Source organism: Carassius carassius, chromosome 46 (assembly GCF_963082965.1).
Source record: "Carassius carassius chromosome 46, fCarCar2.1, whole genome shotgun sequence".
NCBI lineage: Eukaryota > Metazoa > Chordata > Actinopteri > Cypriniformes > Cyprinidae > Carassius > Carassius carassius.
Genome location: NC_081800.1, coordinates 14930938 through 14953876, shown reverse-complemented (window position 1 = coordinate 14953876; position 22939 = coordinate 14930938). Strand labels below are relative to the sequence as shown.

The window sequence follows — 22939 nt, the reverse complement described above, 5'->3', positions numbered from 1 at the left end:
CCCACCGCCCCAGGTGCAGTAAACTCACTAGACAAGGCTTCTGTCTTAGTAAAGCTCTGATGAATTGATAGTGTAGGACCTCGCTGGGCAGCGTGCCCGGTCTGTGGTTGGTAATTGGTGGGGGGAATGTTTTCGCACTGAAGCCAGAATCAAATGTATAAAGGTCATGAATAATTAAAAGAGTGAATGCAAAGTAGGTTTTGTTGGTCCAAATATCAAGCAAACTTCTCATTTCAGAAAGACTTAATTAACATTCCTTCTGTGAAAGAAAAGGGACTCCAAGTACTACTGACTTGTTATTTGATTCATAGTCTTTGGTTCTTACATTTAATTTTTTTTTAATATTACATGTTAGACAGTAATAAAAATACAGTTTGTTTTTCTCCTATGAAGAGCAGGAGGCACGAGACACCGCTTAGATCTGTAGATAATGGGATAAAGAGAGATCTGTTATCTTAATATCATAATGACTTAATGGCACTTTGCAAATTGGCCTGATTAGTTAATCCTACTGTCTACGTTTATAATCTTGATGTCTCTCAACATGACCTCGGACCCCATTTGGCATTCAGCCTTAGGCTGGACAGGAGCCAACATGAGCAATTTGTACAAATGATATGCATGTTTTTTGCTCAGTTTGAAATCATTGTAAAATTATGTTATTGATGAATTTGTTGTAAAATTACAATTATGCAGTCGGTGCCAAATAGCCTCGTGCAGTGCACCGACATATAGTGCCATTGCACTTCGTGTGTACAGAATTTGAGTCCTGGCTCATGGACCTTTACTGATCCTGTCCCGCCTTTCTCTCTCCCACTTTGCTTCCTGTCTAAATATTGTCCAATAAAAATAAAGGCAAAAATGCCTAAAATAAATCTTTAAAAAACAAAGCAACTTACAATTGCATTCAAAGTTTACATTTATATTTTACCAGTCTTTGCTTTCTTTGGGAATCGAACCCATGATCTTGGGTACCACCATGCTCTACCGTTTGAGTCACGGTGCTACATAAATGTGTCAAATGACCAAAATCTGTAGGTGGCATTCGCCATGACTTCTAAGCAGTGGGAGAGAAGAACCTACATATATACGCATGATATCACATCAGAAAGCTGGCAACAGACACAATGAAATGACTCCACTGTGTCAGCTGATGGAGTCTTCTTGACTACAGGAAATACAGTCAATAGAAGTGTACAATAGAATTAAAACCTGAGATTGGAAATTGCTATGTGTTTGTGTGTGTCTGTGTGTGTGTGTAAATATATATATTATTTTGAAAGGAGTATCTTATGCTTTCTAAAGCTGCATTTTATATTTTAAAAAATGCAGTAAAAGCTATAATGCTGTCTGTCAATGTATTCTACTCTTGGTATTTGGTTGCAAATGTTCTTGTTGCATGTTGCAAAGGTACAATTTTAAAATGTAATTTTTCCATTAATGACGAAGTTGAATTTTAGCATATATTACTCCAGTGTTCACTGTCACATGATCCATTCAGAAATCACTCTTGTGTTACTGAATAAAAGTGATAAAATCTTTACTTCTTCCTGTATGTGAATATTTTTTGTTATAAAAAATATATATTTTTTTAAAATCATATATTTGTTTTTACAATATGAACACCAATAAGACACTCATTCAACCCAAAGCTGCCACACCTTTTACTAACTTTTTGTCAATATGTAATTTTTATATGCAACTGAAGCATGGTTTTTCATGACCAGTCATTCTTCTGGAAGATTCTTCTGTGCATTCTGCAGTGCTGAAAACCATAATAATATATACTCTAGCAGATATAACAGCCTTGCCAATCAAGAAGCTGTAGTGTTCACTGTGTACACATTTGTTTGGGGGACTGTTGGAAAAGTGTTGCGTGTATAATGTGATGTGTAACAGCGTTCTATTTATAACAAATCATAGGGCCTGTGGTGTGCCACTCTTACTCAGAAGGGCACACTTCAAAAGGGCATTCACTATGCCTAAGTCTATTGAAATGGTTTGACAGGCTAACTGCTCTAGGACTTTTGCACTTTCACATCATTAAACAGGTACTGAACAGATTTCTGCTGTGAGTTTTATAGTTTGATAGTATTGTTCACACCAAATAAAAATCTAAATGTGAACAAAAGCAGTGGGTTCTGCATTCTTGGTTCCCTATGCAGTTTTACCAATGATAGAGTGGAGAAACTTTAGATTTTTTTTAAGTGTTGTGTTTGATTGTATATATTCACTGATTGTATTTTTAAAGCTTGAAACAATTGTAGTTTGTTCAATGTTTTTTAGCTAAAGTGCACCTCGTTTCTTAAAAAAATGTTTATTTATTATGTATCATGATTTGTGTTTACAACATGTGTAGTCCTAGTTTATCAGATGAATGGCATATGTGTTAAGATTAATTAGCTGTCAGTTTACATTGGTTGTACCATTCTCAAGATGGCAATAAAAACATCCACATTTCTGCATTTTTCGCAATTTTTGTGTATTTGTTTTGCCAGACTATTTATTCATGTCATTCATTGATTAATTCATGTTTCATTTATAGATTCAGAGTGACCTGTGTATTGTCCATTCACGATGGACGACTTTGAACACAGTGTGCACATCTCCAACCAAGACTGGGACTGTTTTTTTCAGGAGTGTGAGGACTGTGAGCTACTCTCTCCATTGCTTGCCAGCCAAGAGGACTCTGGTATGAGTGACATTGATGAGACAGGCAGCTTCTTTCTAAGCAGGACCCCGGCTGTGGGCACAGCATCCACAGACCCTGATCCAAACCTTCAGATTGATGGCCCGCCAGACTGTGAGGGTTCACCTGTCTGTAATTACCTCAGCAAGTCCGGAATATGTAGTCCAGAGCAGGTTCTCTCTGGCAGTGAGGAAGACTTGCACCTTCAGACTGTCAATCTCTTCTTTGAGCAATTAAAAAGTGTCACAGAAAATCAACAGCCCTTGGAACAAAGCCACATTGTCATTTGTGGAAGTGAGAAGACATCTGGAAGTGAGAAGACAAGCCGTCTGGAGGGTTTGTTTGATAAGCGGGATATTCTGTCTATAGACCTTGGTTCATCTGGCCAAAATGAGGCCAGTCTTAGAAGAGAAATCACTAAAAAGGATGTGGCTGATACCTGGGGCGATATAGCCTCAGAAAAAGCTTTAGAGATCACATCTGCTAATGCGCAAGAAGATGCATCAAAGTCTTACACAGAGCTAGTCATTGGAAGGAAGCCATTGACAACACCCCTGATTACAGTAAGAATGAAACAAGGACAACAGGGAAGATGTAGCAGTCTCAGCAAAGATCTAGAGCTAAATCCTGAAACAAAGCCAGCTGAAAAAGTGAAAATGGTAGTGGTTAATAGAAAAGACATGACTGACCCATATTCAGCGAGACAAAACATTGCTCAAGTGTATGCTATAAGTTGTTCAGACTTGAAAGATTCACCAGTCGGTCAGATCCCAGCGTCACCTTCCAATCTCAGGAGAAAGAGGAGGAGGAAGAAAAGATTGAGTATCGAACCATTAGAGCAAGGACATGATGCTCAGATCCATTACCATCAAAGTGATTCAGAGGAAGATAGATTAATTCAATGGGAAGAGATAAACAACCTTCCTGCAAATGTCTGGAAGACAGAGTACCTATCACTTCACAGAAATAAAACACCTTCGATTGTACATAATACTGATCATTTACAGCTTAAAAACACATCTGATTTGGAGGCTTCAGCTGATTTTATGTTTTCAAAAAGCTTGCCAGTATCTTTTGCCAGTGATTTAGGCACCATACTTCCAAAGTCAGAAGTTCAACACAACACAAGCTTTAATACTAAACGCATGCATAATGGACAATTGAAAGCAAAGATTTGTGAGCTGTCTTTAGTTTCCCACGTAGATAAAGTTCTAAATGTAAAAGATAGTGGATTAAATATAACCGAATCCCTTCAGCTTGATCCTGCCGTACACTTAAAAGAGACCATATCAAGTGATAATTCTGATGCAGGATGTCAGAGGAAATCCTTATTATCTCCTAGCATTTCCAGTGTTGTTAATTCAACAGAGCATCCTTCCTTTACAGTCTCTTTTAAATTGATGGAGGACAAAGATTTATCCTGTATAGGAAATGAAACTGACTGTTCTCCATTAAAAAATGAACAAACAATTCCATGCAGTAGTAATATTGTGGAGATTTCAGCCACCAAAGAAAGCAGCTTGTTTTTAACGGACAACATTGAAAGAGTAGAACCTGGTTCAGATGGAAATGGACCAGAATCCTTTACTTGTTCACAGGATGTTTCTCAAAAACAGAAAGCATGTATTCATGAGAACATTTTGGAATTTCAAAGCCATTCAGGCTCTCAAACCATTGAAATAAACACTGTAAACAAGACAGATGCAAAGACTGAGAGTCATATGTCTGATAATATTGCTCATGGAGCAAATGACTGTCAAATCCAAAGCAGAAATAAGACTAGTGAGATATTAATTATGAATGCCTCACCCATAAACCCAAGGAATTCGGTTGAATCAGATGACAAGAGTGACAATAGTGATAATGAAGTTGCTGTTCCAGAGAGCAATAATAGTGAACAGTTATTTTGTGGCAAGTTCGTCAAATCTAGTGAACACATACATGGTCCTATGGAAGAAATGCTAAGTGAAGGTCCTTCTCGAGAAGTTGTAGAGTTACCTCAAAATATGTTAGCTGAACGTAACCCTTCTTCCGGTGAGTTAAAAAGTGGAACCAAAGACCTAGAGACTGCTTCTCTTGATGCTTCACATCAACTTCCATGCCCTGTGTCTGCTATCTCCTCCTTTTGGAATGAAATGGAGAAACTAACCATCAGTGATGTATTGCGTCTGCGGTTGATCAGTAATGCCCATCACCTCAGCATTTTGAACCAGGCAGAGGATGGTAGCATACTGGACATTACAGATGCTGCAGACTCAGGCTACTTTACACAACTTAATGACTCTAAGTCCGACCGCTTAACTGGAGACATATCCTACATATCTGATCTGGATGAAGACCCTGCACAACTTCAAACCCCATTTCCTTCCAAGCAAGAGGATGAATCAACTGAGTTTCCTAGCTCTTGTGGGGTGATGTGGGAGAATGATCCAGATCCAGTGGTGGTGGATGACGGAATGGTGCACATAAGTGCTGAAACAACTCTTCCTCAACATCCCTACATGGCTAATGCTCAACACTGCTTCAGAAGAATGAGTAAGAACATGTCTGTGCAGAACCTGCAAATTCTAGACACTCAACCAATCAGGCAAATCCTGAGGAATGCCTCAATGCATTCAATCCATTCAGAGGTAGAAGATGATTTTATGGATCCTTTCTACCATGTGAACACTTCAGGTTCAAAGATCTTTTCTGATGACGAAGAAGAAATAGAGAGCAGTGGTATAACTTTTTCTGAAATAATCCAGTATTTCTTTGGTGAGGATGAACCTGAAAAATGTGTGCCTCGTGCAGACAACATAGCTGCTTCATACCTTGGTGAAACAGGCACCTCTTTGCCTGAGACGTATGACCATTTCTTCTCCGAGTTTGATGCTGGGAGTTTTGTTTTTCCAATTGTGGAAGAGTCAGGTGGTGATAAATTAGTTCCCATACTTTCCTGCTCCCACTCAGCTAACAGAATCCTTCATTTCCCAGAGGCATATGACTATTTCTTCCCCGATTCCCCTGGGAATTCAGATGAAGATGATGACAGTGACAATGCAGCAATCAAGGTAGTGACACGGAATGACTATAAGCCTCCCAACCATGATCCTGTTGACAAGTACGAGCACTTCTTTTCTGAAGATGAGAGCGACTTCTTCTGGACAAACCCTCTGTCTCTTAGAAAAGTTTGTCGCACAGGTTTTACCATGCCTGAAGAGGAGACATGTTCTGGGGAGCTTGTCTCTGTGGAGACATTTCCCAAAGGAATCATTCAACCTATTAATGCTATGAGCCCTGATGGGAACCCTTTCCCAGATACTTTGCTTCTCAACCTGGAGAACCGCGTCTTTCAGCAGCTGGCTGAACAACAGAAGAAGTGTATGGAGATGCAAACAGTTGTTGCTGATCCAAGTAAGAACTCCTACCATGCAGTATTCTGCACAAACACACACTGAAACTGCAACTGCACACTAACACTTTCTTAAAGTTGTTTGTTTGTTCCCTTTAAACCTAAACCTAAAATAAGAAAATACATTGGTATCTCAAAATTATCATATGTTAGTCAACTCTCACCTCTTTTCTGTCAATAGCTGCTGACTAAGAGTATCTAGTCACATGCCCGGGCTGATGTAATGGTCACTTATTTGTCATTTGGGATTCAGCCATAGTTTATTATTCAATGTCGACTCACTACTATGAAATTATACTGTTCTGTTTTGATTTTGGTGCTTCTTTTCTAGGGCTGGATGCTCCATTCTTGCCTCTTAAACAGGCAGACATGTGCTTGGTTTGTATTGCTGTTGCCTCGTGGGTGCTGAAATCAACTGGTTCAGGAGCAGACACCTGGAAAGCTGGTATGTATCTTTATTTACCTAAATATAATTGATTAGGGTTAATAAAGTGAGTCATTAATTTAGCCATTGAGTTGTGTTTTGACACTATTACTTAGTATGTCACAATTTGTACTGAAGAAATCGTTTTTTCCCTGGTAAAAGCTCTCTGTCACATCAAATTAAGCTAAATTTTAGTAGTAATCCATAATGACGTATATCCGGCTTTTTTCTAGCTCTTCTCGCAAACGTCAGTGCACTCTCTGCCATACGATATCTGCGCAGACACAAGAGGGAGGAGGTCTCTGGAAAAACTCCTTTGCGTCAGATAGCGCCAGCATAACTCCATAGCACCGCCACGGCCCCCAGATCTGATTTCAGTCACACTGCCATGATACTAATCCAAAAGGGTGATGGTGAATGTCAAACATGTGCATGCATGACTTTTTCCATCTTTCTCAGTACATATTATTATGATTAACACTCTGATGTGTGTTTATTGCTGATGAACCAGATTTAAAAAAGCAATGTAGTTTGATTATGAAATGACCAAAGCTTTATCTGATTCTGAGATGAGTGGATTCACTGTTCACATCGAATTCTGTTGTGGATTGTGATGAGGGCAGCAGTATGTAATATTTGATAATGAGATGATTATGGAGGTGTTATGATGAAGATAGACATGTGTGTCTCAATAAGTGTACCTGTGGAGAGATTCAAACGGAAGAACTAAGAATATGTACAAATAGGCGGTTTGTTGTAATACTATTGGGATATTTTTACTGGGCCAAATTATTTTGGTGTATTTATAGATCATCTAAGTATAAAATCAGATACCCATGTGATGATGCCTCTTCGGATCTGAAAACAGTGTTTAAATTTCTTTAAATTTCAGTCATATGGTGATCCCAGTTTAAAATATAACTTAGGATAAATATATCTGATTTAATTTAATTAAAATGATGGAACTGGTGTTTTATTTGTCAATATACCTGTATGTCAATAGTAATGCTTATTTTGGCCACTAGAGGGGACTAAACAGCCAATTGTATTATGATTGTGCCAGTCTACGGTAAGAAACCTAAACCACAGAGACATGTAACGAGTTCTTCTAAATGTTACCAGCAGATGGCAACAGAAGACAGCGGTTAAAGTCACAGTAAAGAAGGCGCGGGAAGATCCCTGACGTTCATAATTCAAATGCATAATTTCCAACACATTGTTGAATGTTCCCTTTCCCAACGTTTGTATAGCATTTGTCACCGTTCAGCTGTACTAAATTGAATGTAGGGTAAGATGACCCAACTTTTTCTCTTGACCATAGATGGCAAAAAATGCACTAATGCATGACTACGATATTTTTCTAATTTTGTGTCTTTGGAAAATAGTGATTTCTGATAAGGGATCTGTGGACACATCGGTTTTATTAGATTTGTGGGGGGAAAAGTTTTTTTGAACTCCTTGAAAGTTATTTTGCAGTAAAACGTAGACCCCTGGGGAAGATGGGCCCCCGAGAGTTAATAATATTAATATATATTAATATAAATAATATTTCCTTGAATTAACTGTACATTCCAGACATCTTCACTAAATGTACTATACTTCATTAAAACGTATAGGTTCACTGAGAGAAATCAGTAAATTTGCATTCATAGTGTTGCTATTAACATATCTTCAATTAAAATATGTAAATATTTATCTGCCTGTATGTAAGTCATAGAATAATTTTACCTTTCAGATGAAACTAAATTGTCAAAATAAAAATGTTAATAGAATAGTTGATATAGTATTTTACATTAATGACACTTAAAAAAAAACATAAATATTAATAAGAATTGTATCAAGGTAATATAAGTTTATCCAGGGAAGCTTGTTACCCCAGTAGGGGCCCTTTTTTAATATTTCACATTTTGTGGTATAACAATTAAAAAATTAAATGCTTCTATTTATTTCCTATAATAACTCATCATGCACATGCTAGACTTGTATGTAAATATGTTACAATTTAAAAGTAAATCCAGACTGTTCCGAGTAAAGAATAAAGGTGTTCTGGGAACTTTTTATTAGCAAAAATACATTTCAAAATCGTTCAAAAATGTACATTTAACAATATATACATATTTAAAGTGGACAGCTGAAGCGGTGTTACAGTTGTTTTATCACTAGTGTTTGTGACACAAACAATACAAAAACAGTTGAATAGCTTTGACCTCCACACGACAAATAGATTTTTCCAACAAAAAGTAGAAGGCCATAATGAAATATGAAAAGTATAAATAAAAAAGAATAATAATAATAATAAAAACGTATATTTTTAAAACCTAAATACAAAAAAATAACATATTTACATTTGGTATGTACAAAAAAAAATGCTTTTAATCACAATTTCCAAAAGTTTGTAAGAATCACAAACTAAATTAAATTCAAAAACTCAAAAATGCTACCTTAAGTATTTTTTTCTTATATTCATATATACATAGATGCGTCAGTGACTAATACACGTATTCGTACCGAATACATACAGCAGTCTGATATCAGCACCCCTAAATTAAAGGATATTACATGTGCAAAATATACTGAATAACCAAACTGTGAGATTTCAGATACTCTGGCATGCCAGCCCTTGGTGAAAACATGCCCAGTGTGCATGTGTGGCTTTGATTAGTCTGCAATGTGTGCAAGTCCGGACGGGCATAAGGCCATTGTTCTCTTTTATGACCATCTCTGCTGTGTTGTCATAGCGCCCAGTCCTTGAGCTCCAAAGTAAGCCAGTGTCCGGTGTGGTGAAGTTCCAGGCAGTGGTTGAATCATCCTATTATCTGGGTCAAATTCCCATATGTTATCATAGTCCATTTCCTGGTCATCTGGATCCACTGGCTGAAGGTAAGAGTCATCTGTGAGAAGCAAAAGACAATGATTCATGTCTTCAAATACTTGAAATATTTAGTTGAATGGTTTTTCAACTAAATTTTGACCAACTTAAACTGTCTTCCAATACTTGGATACAATATGTAAAAATGTATCATTTAAGTCAAAATCCACTGACCAAGGTTAAGGTGCTGTAAATTGAGCCTTCTAAATACTTCATGCCGTAATTTAAGATCTAACATATCGTTTGTTGTGTTCTTTTTCACAGAGAGGCTCTAAATGTCTTACAGGATCTCCCACTTGTGAGCTTTAAATCACCATCCGTGGTAATTCTGTCCTTTCGCTGGTCTTTCCTTCAAGTGCCACCTGCAGTGCTGTCATTTAAATACCCTGAGCCTGAGCCATATTACACACACAACCATACACACACATGCCCCTTCATCTGCACTCTTGTTTCCACTGCCATGTCCTACCTGGGCAACCAACCCGATCAAACCCTGTGTGTGTTTGTGTGTGTGTGTGTGTGTGTGTGTGTGTGCGCGCGCATTGGAGAAGGACATTCTAAAACCATCCTGTTAGCTGTGCCGTGAGATTCTGCTCTGTGCACGTCACCATGGATTATTTCCTCCCTTTGGTGTTGTGTTTAAACCTTGCAAGTGAGTGTGTATGTACACGTGTGGCCTAATTAGATGATTAAGCAATTCAGTGTCACCATTTTTTTTCTTTCGATCAGTTTAACCAATCTATGAAACATACTCATGGCCTAGGTCAACATTTCACACTCTAAACAAAACTTGTGGCCACAAAACTGGTCATGCAACTTGCTGTACATATCTATCTACATCCATGAAAGGTGCATATCATCATGCCATTGTGGTGCTGTAACTGCCTCCTGACTTTAGCATGTCAAAAATTCTCACCTGTTGAGTAACTGTAAGATATCTGCTGCGCCTCCATGACAATGTGACCTGTGAAACCCCTCTGTAAAACACAGGAGAACAGGAGTTCATTTATTTTATACTGTTTTAAGCTACACACATGTAGAGAAATATTTATATCCATCTTTTTTTTTGTCATATTAATTCATTAAAATAAAGTTTACTGTTTTTACTGTATATTTGATCCAAAAAATGCAGTCTAGGTGAGCATAAGAGACTTCTTTAAAAACATTTAAAAAAGTCTTACCAACCCCAAACAGAACAGTATAGTGTACATCTCATGCATACAGTGACTTAACCAAAAATTCATTTAGATATTTGGGGGGGGGGGGGGGGGGGGGGGCATAAATAAAAAATTGTCTGGGTGATACAATTATCCTGATATGATAATGAAGCAAAACGCCTCATTAAAAGAATTCAAGTCTTGAAAGAAATCTACTACCATCTCATTACCTGAGAGATGTGGTTGTGTTCTGGCTGTCGGTTTGGGGCGGGCAGTAACTTCAGTTTGGAAACGGCCTGGGCACGTAGATCATCAGACCACTGACTGCTGCCCACCTCGGGCTCCAGGGCCTGGCCATGTCTATTTTTCCGCCCAAGAGGGGGAGTGCACAGCCGGAAAGAGGGAGGAAGGAGAGGAGGATACGACTGCTCCATGGAGGCCCGAGAAGAGTGCTGTGTATCAGAAAAATATGCAAAATATGACTTATAAGGGTGATTAAATAGATAGCTTAGTGAACTAAACCAAACATACTCAGCTGATTAACGGGTTTAAACCTAAATCTGTTATGTAATCCAGGTTTGAAAACCTAACAAGTTAAAACCTGCATTCTATGTTGAAATATTCTCTCAAATGTGCAAGTTAGGGTTCTCTCAGCAGCCTTTTTTATTATGCATCTGGATGGATAAATTAGTAATGAATGCTATGGGGACTTTCCATGGCTTTAGTTCATTAAATCAGCGCCCCTGCGGGTGTTTGGTCACCGAAGGCAGTGGTGTCAAGTGAGAGAGCGGATCTGATATCCTGACCCACTTACCGATGCATGTGCAGAGCTCTCCTCAAGAGGGTACATACTGGGGGTGCTGGGGTCGTCATAAAGGGGCGAGAGCGGTTTCCGGTGACCGATCAAGTCTGAGTGGCGGTGAGGAACTAAGAGCTGGTGTTTGACATTTGTCTGCGGCGTGCTCCAGCTGTTTGACTGAATAAAGACAGATGGAAAATATATAAGTTATGCACGTTTTTATTCATTCCATTTCTCCCAAACCCAAAATTCTAAATCTAATGCAAATCAAATATCTCTCCTAAACCTGTCTTCAAATTAAAAAAAGAAACAGTACTAAATAGGGCATCAGATTATAGTAATGCTCTACTACCTTGACTAGCGGGGCCTTCTCGATGCGTTGAACAGGGCCGTTGCAGTACACCGAACTGTATGGCGTGTTGTAAACCGGTGACATGGGCCCCTCTGAAGCGAGATACGATGACTGTGGAGGGGAGGAGTAGTGGAGTGAAACAGGGCGGTGGTTAGGGGCTGGTCGGACATGAGAAGAGAAGCTGCTGCTCCTGCTGCCCAGGTGAGCTGAGTACTGCATGTCTGAGGAGCTGGGCCTACTGGAAATGAACTGTACCAACACACAACACACACACTGATTTACTGGACTGTATTCACATTCTTCTACCAGATTACACCAAACTTTAGAATCTTTTTGACAATTTTCCATTTTCTAATCAAATGGATACATTTTTTTATAAAATCTAGTGGGAACATCTCTAGACCTACTTTTCCCCCTGTTTCAATCAGAAATATTTTGCTTTACAGAAATAAGATGTGTTGGAAATGGCAGTCCATGTTGACTTAGAGGTGAAAAAATGTCGTAGCATCTTGTCATATTGTGGTTGAACATCAACACATGCTTATGTCTAAATCTCAGATGTGAACATTTTAATAGCTGAAAATTTGAATAACTAGAATAAAGAATGTAATATGGATACTTATGGAGGATATGGGTAAATAGTGTTTAGTACTAATTCACAAGAGTCTTGTGGGTGGTAACACAGCGGAAACTGATTGCACACACATTAATTATTAACAGAAATTCTACTGATCTTGATCACAACCACATGTGCTACTCCTCCAAAATAAACATAGATGTCATTCTAATGAATAATGCCCCATATTTTAAATCTGTGAATAACCACTGCCTTACTCAATTTCACACTAGACACCAAATTAAACTAAAACTGTAAGAGCAATTCACATAGGAAAATAGTTCCCTATAACACGTTCACAGCTTAACATTAATGGGTTTGGGCTGTTGGGATAGACACTTACACAGAGAGGCTCAGCATATCCTGGGGAAACAGGGTTGTCATCAGCACTGGGCAGCTGGAACTCATGGGATCTGCGTTTGTGCTGGGACTGCCTTAGTGGTTCGGTAGCTCCATGGCTGCTGCCGCTCCACCTGTCAAACTCTGGAGCCTGAGAATAACAGAGGAGAAAGTGAATATCTCACAACATTTACGTGCAATATCTAAGATATTCAACACCATGTCCAAGATGGAAGTGAGCGCTCACCTGTTTCTGCGTTGGAGTGTAAATTATGTCATAGACAGGGGGAGGAGGGCTGAGGATCGGGACGTCAGTGCTTTTGAAATACAGGATCCAGTCATTGAACTCGCTCTTGTCCAGGCAGGACACAATGATGGGGTTTATCAACTTCCCTAACAACAAAACCCACAAGAGTTAGATTCATATATGAATCTGTGCAGAAACAGGGTACAGCCTGAAAGGAAAACAGTAAGAGTGTACACTCATCTTTATGGCACATAGATCTTTGCCAAGAACGATAACATCCAGCAACTGAAGTTTGACTTGTTAACTCACCCTCAATCATAAATGTGTTGGGCTTGATGTCCTGGCAGGGAGTTGTAACTGTGATCATATTGAGAGGAAGTTTGCCCTGCAATTGCAAATGCATTCAAGATTATTTTCAGAGTCCTCACTGGATTGCGTAATGTTGCAGCTGTATTCATTTGTGAAAATGAAATTATTTTCAGATTGACCTACCTTGTAAAAGAGGCCATCACTCCCTTCTGACAGAATTATGAGATACTTGGGATACAACACCAGCAGGCGATCATACTGCTCCTGTTAGCCAAACAGAGAAATTGAATCACATTCATTATTGCTTACACTACAGTAAAAAAGGCATGAAGTAAATATTGAGTAACTTGTTTTGGATGCTTTATTGCAAGTTAATTCATCTTTTTTTGCTCCACCAACAAACTATTTCTAAATAAGCAACAGAGCTAGTGCGTCAGTATAGTTGTTTTCCTAAAGGAATCAGTGTTTTTGAACGAATCGATCAAAAGACTCACTCATTAAATTGCATCCCTAAGTGAATCATGTGTTTGAATAAATAGTTTGAGTGAATGATTCAGTGACTCACATCTAGTGATGGGGGAAATTAAGCTTTTCAAAATTAAAAATCAACTGAACCAATTGCTTTGCAAAATGATTCAATGTTTCGGACTGCAAGCTGGCGTTACCTGCTGGACTGGTCAAAATGGTGTAAATGCAACAAGAGCTCAACCCAAACCTGCAAAGACACCTTTTTACAAACCAGTAAGAACCCTTTAACTGTGAACCTTCAGAATTTGTTTCGAAACAGTAGCCTTGTTTGCTTAAATCACCTAACGTGGTGAGTTTGGTAAGAACCACGGATTCGAAACAAAAGATTTGCAAAGCATTGACGCTTCATGAAGTACTGTTCTGAATGCCCTCATCACTACTAACACCCAAATATGGACAAGCAGAGTGAAACAAACTGTTTAAAATCCCAATCATGTTGGAGCAGAATTCAAGGACCGGAACTGTTGTATAATAATATAAAAAAAAGCTGACCATCACTTTGCACAGCAGTGTTTAAAGCACAGTTTTCCCCAAGGGTTTGCCCCGGCCTCGAGTGTGTGTGTTTTTACTCAGCTCAGGGTGTGTTCAAAGACAGCTGTTGGGTGAGTCAAATCAAGTGCTTGAGGCAAGCAACTGGTTTACACACCCTTTTCTCGAGCAGATCCTCTCTCACAGTACACTTAAGAAGGACTATCAGTTGCTCACCCTCCCTCACTCTCTGGTAAAAGGTTTAGATATTTGGCCACACGTACACTGGATATTTGATAACACTACAGTCCCCATAGTGTGAACTGACGTGATTTGTGTTTTTGCTGTCGGTTCAATGAAACCTGCTGAATTCAGGCATTTTGATCCAGACTTTGACTAATGAGGGTGGTGTGGAAGTGGCAATGCCAAAACAGACTCTGAGTCTAAACCCATCTTGCATTGCACCTCTTAAGAAAGCATGGATGTGAATTTAGACCCTCCTTGTGCTAAGACCAAACAATTAATTCAAATGCTTTTCAGAGTCATTCTCAATTGTGTAATGTATCTGTGTTCAAATGAACTTAACGCTATTTTGATATCCTTATAATATTTTGAGTATTTAATAAAATTAGAATAAAATTTAGATTTTGCTTTATAATAAATATTAGGATTAACAGGATGGCGCAATTGTGGCCTAACTCAAAGGTTGTGGGTTTGAGTCTTGGTATTGACAGGGATTGTAGTTGGAGGGAGTGGTTGCTTTCTTCCACCCTCAATACAATGACTGAGGTAAGACCCTTCAGAAAGGCACTGCTCTGGGTGTGTGTGTGTGTGTGTGTGTGTGTGTGTGTGTGTGTGTGTGTGTGTGTGTGTGTGTGTGTGTGTGTGTGTGTGTGTGTGTGTGTGTGTTCACTACTCACTGCTGTGTGTGTGCACTCGGATGGGTTGAATGCAGAGCACAAATTCCAAGAGCAGGAATTTGTCATGTCACTTTCATATAATGCTGTTTTTTTATTCCATTATATAATAAATATATTCTTTTACAAATTTTTCAGGTTGTATAAATAATTGAACCAAAATAAAGGGTGAGATAATCCTGTAATAATCCCATACATCTTGGAGAGCTCTTACCTGACAAGGCATGTGTTGCAGCCGGACTTTCGTGACGTAAGTAATGGGCCCTAGACTCTCTCGTTGCGAGCCCTCCCACTCATAAATGGGCTCTTTACTGATGGAGTTCCTCAGCTCATCCTTTTCCACTTTGGTCTCTTCTGAGTACTGCACCTTTGGAGGCAATATTGAGTTTAAATCCATATTCAAAAGTAAAAACTGGCATGATGTTTCTTGCTATGTCATGTGAAAGATAAGGGAGTGTCATTAGCATTAGGAATTTTAAAGAAATCTATCGCTTCTTGATTGCACATCTCTGCTAATTATAGGATGCAGGTGTTTTTTTTCTATAAGCTCACTTACTGCAATAGCATGTTGTGTCATAACAGGAAAGAAACCATGTCTTTATCAAATCCAGCTAAGGTGACCACAAAAGAAACAACTCCCTTATAAGATCCCAAAGGACAGTGACCAAAATTAATCACGAATTTGCAATACCTTAATTCTTGTGTATGTCTCTGGTGTGATTGCAGTGCCGCCATTAGCCTCGATTTGTTCTGTCAAAAGGCCAAACCAGTTGTTCATTTCCTCCTCTGTCGAGCAATACACAATGATAGGATTCAAGCTGACCCCTACAAAGGTCAAAGACAAGGGGTCAGAATATGAAGAAGACATGTCAAAATATCAGAGTTAACACTTCTGACCCTGAGAGCAAAATTTCTGTTTCAAGAGCTCTTAACATTACAACATGCCATGCATTTAAACCTGTTGTCACTTCTTGAAAACAGCTATTCTGAAAGAATGCATCCAACCTGGAATCTCCCTTTTATCAGACTCACATTCCAGGCTTTATCTGTTCAGATATCAACCACTCTAACCACTCTGTTATTTCCAGTTAGATGTGATGGGTTTTTAGCAAAAGCACATGTTCATGTGCAAGACTTGGTCATTTTTTCCCAGATTACATATTTAGTCAGGACTGGAAATGCGGCTGTGTGCCTCATAGATTCCCAAATCTCACTCCCAGCAATCTAAGACATAATCTTTCCAATATAAAATACAGTAGTGAGTCATATCTGATATAAGGTTGTGGCAATAAGAAGATTTATTCACTAATTTGGAAAGTGGGATTTAACATCACATAACGGTTAAGCTTAATTCTTTTTCATTCAATCACGGTCACATTGACTCATCTTCCGAGAACGTTAAGCATAGTTTGAAGCTTTTTGTTGATTGCCCAGCATGACAAAGTATTATTAAAATGTCAATATTTTCTTATGTGGTAAATTCTCATAAAAAATGTGTAAGCAAACTTGTGTCTCTGGGTCCAGTGCACTGGAATGTGGAGTACTTTAACTGTGATGGAGAGGTGAAGAGGGAAAGAGCCCTCCTAGTGGCAAATGGAGGAGGGCTTAGTTAGTCTTTGTGCTTTTGAACCTCTGGAATGTCCAAATATGGAAAGTGGTTTTGGGCCTACATAGTATGGCTTTACAATGTATCAGAATCAAAATCAGAATCAGAATGAGCTTTATTGCCAGGTGTGTTAACACATACGAGGAATTTGTTTTCGTGACAGAAGCTCCGCAGTGCAACATAATGACAGCGACAGAACAAAAACATAGATAATAAAATAATTTTAAAAAATGTATGCTGTTTTCTGATTAGTTTAGAGTCACAGATCCCACCCTTAAATACCACTGAGAAAAACAGTGTTTACTGTAGAATAAAAATAAATAAATAAAAAATTAATAAATAAGTAAATAAAAATAGACCTCCAAAATGTAAGTAAAAAAATATTACAGAAATACATACAACTATGTATTAGGCAATTATATGTATGCCACTATATCTCCCTGTTGCTTTATCTTGTGTTTCTTGCGTACCTTTTCCTGTTTGTTCAACCCTGAATTATCAAGCAAGCTCACCATTTATCTGGAATGCAAATTCCTGCATATCACCAAAGCTGTTCTTGTTCTGCAGCTTGCAAATTGTGAGCTCTTTGAGAGGAAGTGTTCCCTGTAAAAAAAATGTAAAAATCCACATTGAAAATACGGGATTCAAAATTATTTATACATTTATTTTTAAAACAATTATTTAAAAAAGTTATATTTTTTAATAATATATTTTATGATATACAATTTTATATAAGAATAACTTTAATTTAAACCTGTGAATGATTAGAAAGTTTTTAGATTTTTTTTTTATATATAAATGTTATGAGAATTATGACATTTCAGATGTCTGTCACTTTCAATATTGCACAATATTTAATGAAAATTTATTACCGTCGCCTCCCAATGACTCAGGTTAAAGAATAGGCATAATAAAACCTGATTAATACAAGTCACAATAGAAAGAGACTAATTTTATGATTGAATACAACTTAGTGTGGCATTTTTGGCATGGAAAGGTGACACATTTTACATCATCTTAAAGTATAAAGTCTGTAATATCTGTCTCCATTACCACATGACTCAAACGACAGTTCCTGTCTAGGGCAGTGACACAAGCATGGACATATTTGGAGCTCCTTTACATTTCGACCTGTGGTATGCATTGTCTATTGTGTGGAACAAAAGAAATACATTAGGTGCATCTTTTACCTGGTACGTGAGTCCAGTTGTGTTGTTGGAGACAAAATGAAGATGTGTTTGGAACAGGTCCAAATAGCAGTCATGCACATCCTGAAAGAACAGACACATTTCATCAGCTCAGCATCCACACAATCAGAAGGATCATTCTAAGTAATGCTCCTTTATAGGCTTGAATTTAACAACACTGACGGATTAAAAGATTTCACTCTCCCATAGTCTGAATAGCAAGATTTTCAAAGGTCATGTTGAAGGCAAACTCAAAAAAAAAAACATTGGCCAGGGCATTAATATGTGGTAAATGTAGCAATCTCGTTTACAGTCCCTGGAATGAACGGTTAAATAATCCTGTGTAAATCAAGGCAGTCTTTGTGAATACTTTCTGAGAAGTGTTTGTTTGCTCTAAAGACTAGTTTAAAGCAGCTGACATTGATTTATCACTGACAGCTCATTTCCTTTTATCTGATCTAGGTCTTTACCATGTTACAGAATATGCCATTATCACAAATACTGTTAGGTAACATTTCCTTTCAACTGTAATATCACCACTGTACATTATATTACCCCTTTGACCTCACCCTGGTTTGGGTTGTTTTGCTTTTTTTCTCCTTCACACAATTTTTTTTCCCAGTATGACCGCATGTTATCAAACCAAAGAGGTTCCCACGCTTCAGAGCCAATGTGTAACATATCAGCAGTTTGATCAGTGTGCTCTGCCCCAAATCTCTGCAACTCTGAGTCATTTCACAACACCTCACATCTCCACGTGTTCAGACACGGCCTAAACTCCCCAAACCGAGTTGCATCAATTAATCAGCAAACGCATGAACGTCATTCTGACAGCGCTTCATACAACCACCATGTGACATCTTGTATCTTCCATCTGCTTGTTATGCATTACCTCATAGAGAGTGAGTAAGTGACTGTCATGGCAGCTCAGACCACCTTAATCATCATACGAAAGTCTGTTTTGAAAGGTTTATTGAATGATTATTCTTGACGACTGCATGTTTGTTTTGGAGTTTGATTGGATATGTGTTTTAGATGTGAGTTGGTGTGTCTTACCTGGCAGTGCAGGAAGCGGAAGCGGACCTTGGAGCTGTGGATCATTCTGCCATAGTTCTTTACATTGATGCTACTCTTTTTCCATCCACTAGCTGGGTCGTAGGGAGGGTCCAATTTGATGTTCTCGATCGTCTGGAGATCTTTGGGTGACATTTCCTATGTCAAGACAGTGTTAAAAATGAGTTCCTTTTCTCAATTACATCTGATATGCAAAGCTGTATGCATTAAATGTGAAATCCCAAATAATAAGCAGTTTTCAGAACTTTTGTCTAATGTTCTTTAAAGGTTTTTCAAAGTTACAAACAAAAATGTTAGCATCAAAATAATATTTATACACTTTTACGTTCTAAGACCAGTGTCGTAAATTATGATAATGGCATTTCCAAATATTCTGTGAACATTCAAAGCTTCAAATTTGGAATAATTCTAGAACGTTTCTACAACATTTAAAACAAATTGACATTTTAAATGAACTTTTTAAAAAAATAAAGTTTTTCAAACGTTCTTAGAACGTAAACTTGTTTTCTGGTAACATTTTACAAGATGTTAGTATAATGCAAGAAATACTCTGTTAAAACATACAAAAATAGGTGTTTTGAGCCTTCACAGAACTTTTCATGATTTACTGAGAAGGTTAGAAGAATCATTAGCAGGGAGGTTGCTCACGTTTCTTGGGGTGACGGTGCAGAGAATGTTGATGATGCTATTGGACTTCTCCTGGCCCTCTTGTGGGTACTTTTTCCGGAACAAACGGCTGCTGCTCACAAAACAGTAGACTCTAATTAGTCAAGGGTTGTGGGATAAGAAAAAGTGATGTGACCCCACACAGGGGTTATCTTGACCCAAGATGATCAGTTAATCACTATAAGTCAATCTGTCTGAAGACTCTGGTGCTCAGTGTCCCACACAAAAGATTACTTCACCATTACACATGTCCATTCTTCCTTAGCTTGCACAAGTCAACATATACGATTTACATCACTATCTGCACCATTTAAAGAGAAAAAACAATAGCGCTTATGTTAAAAACCACAATGCTCCGCTCATGAAATGCCTTTTTGTTACCCATGACCCCCATTTATAATCATTAGTGTCAGATCTGTATAATGAAGTCTTTCCTACACAACGATAAGCTAAGGAAGTCCGTGTCAGCGAGGAAGTCATCCTCGGCGAGAGACACATCCTCAGTGACTCCCATGTTTTTCTTCTCTCTCTTTGTCAATCTGTCTCTGCTTTGAATGCAATTAGCATAACGACACTGGGCTCATTCATGCAGACAATAATAGGAAGTATCGATGATTTACTAGGACTCAGTGATCAACGTGTTTGGCATCCGGAGAATTCATCCGGAAGAATGCAGGTTGTAGGCGGTTTGTTAGACAGAACATGCTTGTAAAAGTGATGAAAGTTTTACAGCGACAACTTTGTAACTTTATGAAAGAGGCATCAACTATTTCCAGCAGATCACCTTTTGTTTTCATTAAAACTGCAACCATTGACTGCACTTATTTGAAATCTGATAGGGGTCCTGGGTTTTAAAGGGGCCGGGTCCCGCTACACTGAACTCTGATCTGATATGTTCGACAAAGACTTTTTTATGGGCTTGGACTCTGAACCCTATCTGAACCCAGTAACTTACATTCAGTGCACATGCAAACCAGACACAACAGACAAACTGTCTGATTTAAAATAGGCCAACTGTCTATTTAACTGACAGGTAGTCAGAGGAGTTGTCCAAATTGGACAGCAGTAAATTACATGGATCGCTGTCACTAGCAGTGCAAGCACAATAGTATTACTTTCTGTGCAGGATAAATCCAATTCTCTCAAAAAACCACAAAACCTGAGAACCTTCCCTTAAGGCTGCACTGGAAACAGAAATAGAGCTAACTTCATTACACTAGTGAATTCTATCAGCAGATGAATGTATCAGTCAGTGTGAAGTGAGATCTTGACACTGAGCTAATGAGATTTACAGGCAGCATCATTACACTGCTAAATTCAAATCACTAACCCATGTTCATCATGTCAGTGTGCTATAAAATATCACTTTTCAATGAGACTTTTTTTTTGCCTTGTTTTCCATTAGAACATCATAATATATGCCATAAGCCATATGGCAAAAACTAAAAGTATTTTCACAGATTATGACAGATTTTCCCCCCTTCTTTTGAATATAAAAATATACAATTAAAATGTATCTTTTAATTAAATTAAAATAATAATAGTAATTTTCATAGTAAAAAATAAGTTAAGTGGGGTGAGGAAAATAAAATTAATTAAAAAATAAATAATAATTAGTTTTCTGGAAACAAATCTTATAAATGAATATCTTATACACTGAAGAAAAAGAAGGAAAAAAAAGTTTTTTTGTTGTAAATTAAACAGATTATTAAAGTTCGTTTTACAATAAATAGTATTTCAGGGTTTTCTGCTTTAAAATGTCATGTTTAATTAAATGTGTGCATTTGTGTTAATCGTCAAATTTATAAGAAATTTGTGCAAAAATATTTTCTACATCAAATTGTTTTCAGTGTACACAAAATTGCTTCTCAAGTGAATTTATCTTATTTTAATGATGATTACACAATTCTAATGGAAAACAAGACAAAAATACAGATGTTTGAATATGATATTTATTTTCCAAACTTCTGGCATTTCAGTCCAATATCAAACTCATGCTTCATACCTTTAAAACTTGATAGTTTTAAGGCAGTATCTCATGGTTCTTACCTGTTCCTGCGTATGAAGCTCTTGCTGGAGAACCTGAAGTTGTGTTGGGGGATGCATGACATACTACTCCCCATGTTGATCGTGGGATAGTGTGTGAATCTCCTTGATGAGAGAGCGCTGGTGTATCTGCCTGCAAGATCAATATAGTTTAGTGATCCCTGTTGTAATCCAACCTCCCTGGAGTGAGTGAGTGAGTGAGTGTGTGTCTGTTCACCAGCGAGACCAGACTGAAACTGAAGCAGCAGACAGGCGAGAGGGGAGTGTATGAGAGAGGGAGTGTGTCAGTGGGTGGAGATAAAGTGAGGTGTGTGTGGGCAAGAGTGAGGGAGGGAGAACAACACGGGGGACTGGAGCAATGAAGTTCACACCTTCTGCATGAGATCCCCTCACTAAATAAAGCCTAAAAGACAAAGGGGAACGTGTAGTTTTCACACCTTATAGTGGACAAATGGCACTGATTTGAATGTTTGAATGCTCTGATGAAAGAGTGCTAAAGTCTGAATGGAGCTTGCTGGTGTCACTTAAGAGGTCACACCAAACATGTCTGGACATGCATGCTCTGAATACTTCAGGCTCATTATTTTATTCACACACCAACATCATTAAAATAATGTGTAAACAAAAAGTTATAGAATACTTTTAAAAAATGTATTTTTTGTGTTTATTATTGATACATTTTTAATTAGAATTTCTGGCAGTATTTAGATTTTTTTTATATTACTACTAATAATAGAGGTTTAAAAAACTGACAATGTGGTAAAAAAAAATGAAACAAAAATGTTCTCTGACATCTTATAATATCTTACACAATTCTGCATCTCAATCTATTTTAAAATAGACAGAAATATGGTATGCTTATTATTTTCTTGATTTTTTTTATTATATATTTATTTGTGTGTATGTGTGTTTTTTTATTAATATGGATTCCTGGCTGTATTTTATTTTGTTTATATTTTATATATGTATAAAAATAATTTTTATTTTTTTATTTTTTTATTAATATTAATGTATTACTGTTACTGACAGTATTAGTGTTTTATTTTATATAAGTATGTTATATATATAATATGTGTAATATATAATCTATTTTCACAACTTTTCTAACAAAAATAGTGTTTGTTGTTATTTATTTTTTCAGTTTCGTTGAAAATGGAGCTTGCTTCATTCATTCATATATTTAAATGTCATAACACCCTGTAAAAAAAAAAAAAAAATCAGACCTCTCCAACTCAAAATCACATCTATATTT

General features: G+C 37.6%; 2 protein-coding genes across 2 annotated transcripts; one reads left to right on the top strand and one right to left on the bottom strand.

Annotated features, from left to right (window-relative positions):
- Positions 1–3846: 3846 nt before the first annotated feature.
- LOC132129671 (uncharacterized) lies at positions 3847–7912 on the top strand. The gene is made up of 3 exons (XM_059541321.1): positions 3847–6085; positions 6415–6528; positions 6741–7912. Exons 1-3 carry the CDS (start codon positions 4090–4092, stop codon positions 6845–6847), a joined length of 2217 nt encoding a protein of 738 aa, XP_059397304.1. The 5' UTR covers positions 3847–4089; the 3' UTR covers positions 6848–7912.
- A 794-nt stretch (positions 7913–8706) lies between these two features.
- LOC132129380 (probable pleckstrin homology domain-containing family N member 1) lies at positions 8707–22009 on the bottom strand. Its single transcript, XM_059540959.1, has 16 exons — positions 21691–22009; positions 19624–19714; positions 18958–19113; positions 17905–17985; positions 17227–17317; positions 15800–15933; positions 15323–15475; positions 13379–13459; positions 13196–13271; positions 12887–13032; positions 12644–12790; positions 11685–11933; positions 11348–11509; positions 10764–10985; positions 10293–10353; positions 8707–9398 (listed from the first exon to the last, which is right to left on the bottom strand). The coding sequence occupies exons 1-16, from the start codon at positions 21762–21764 to the stop codon at positions 9217–9219; spliced, it is 2106 nt and encodes a 701-aa protein (XP_059396942.1). The 5' UTR covers positions 21765–22009; the 3' UTR covers positions 8707–9216.
- Between the last annotated feature and the right edge of the window lie 930 nt (positions 22010–22939).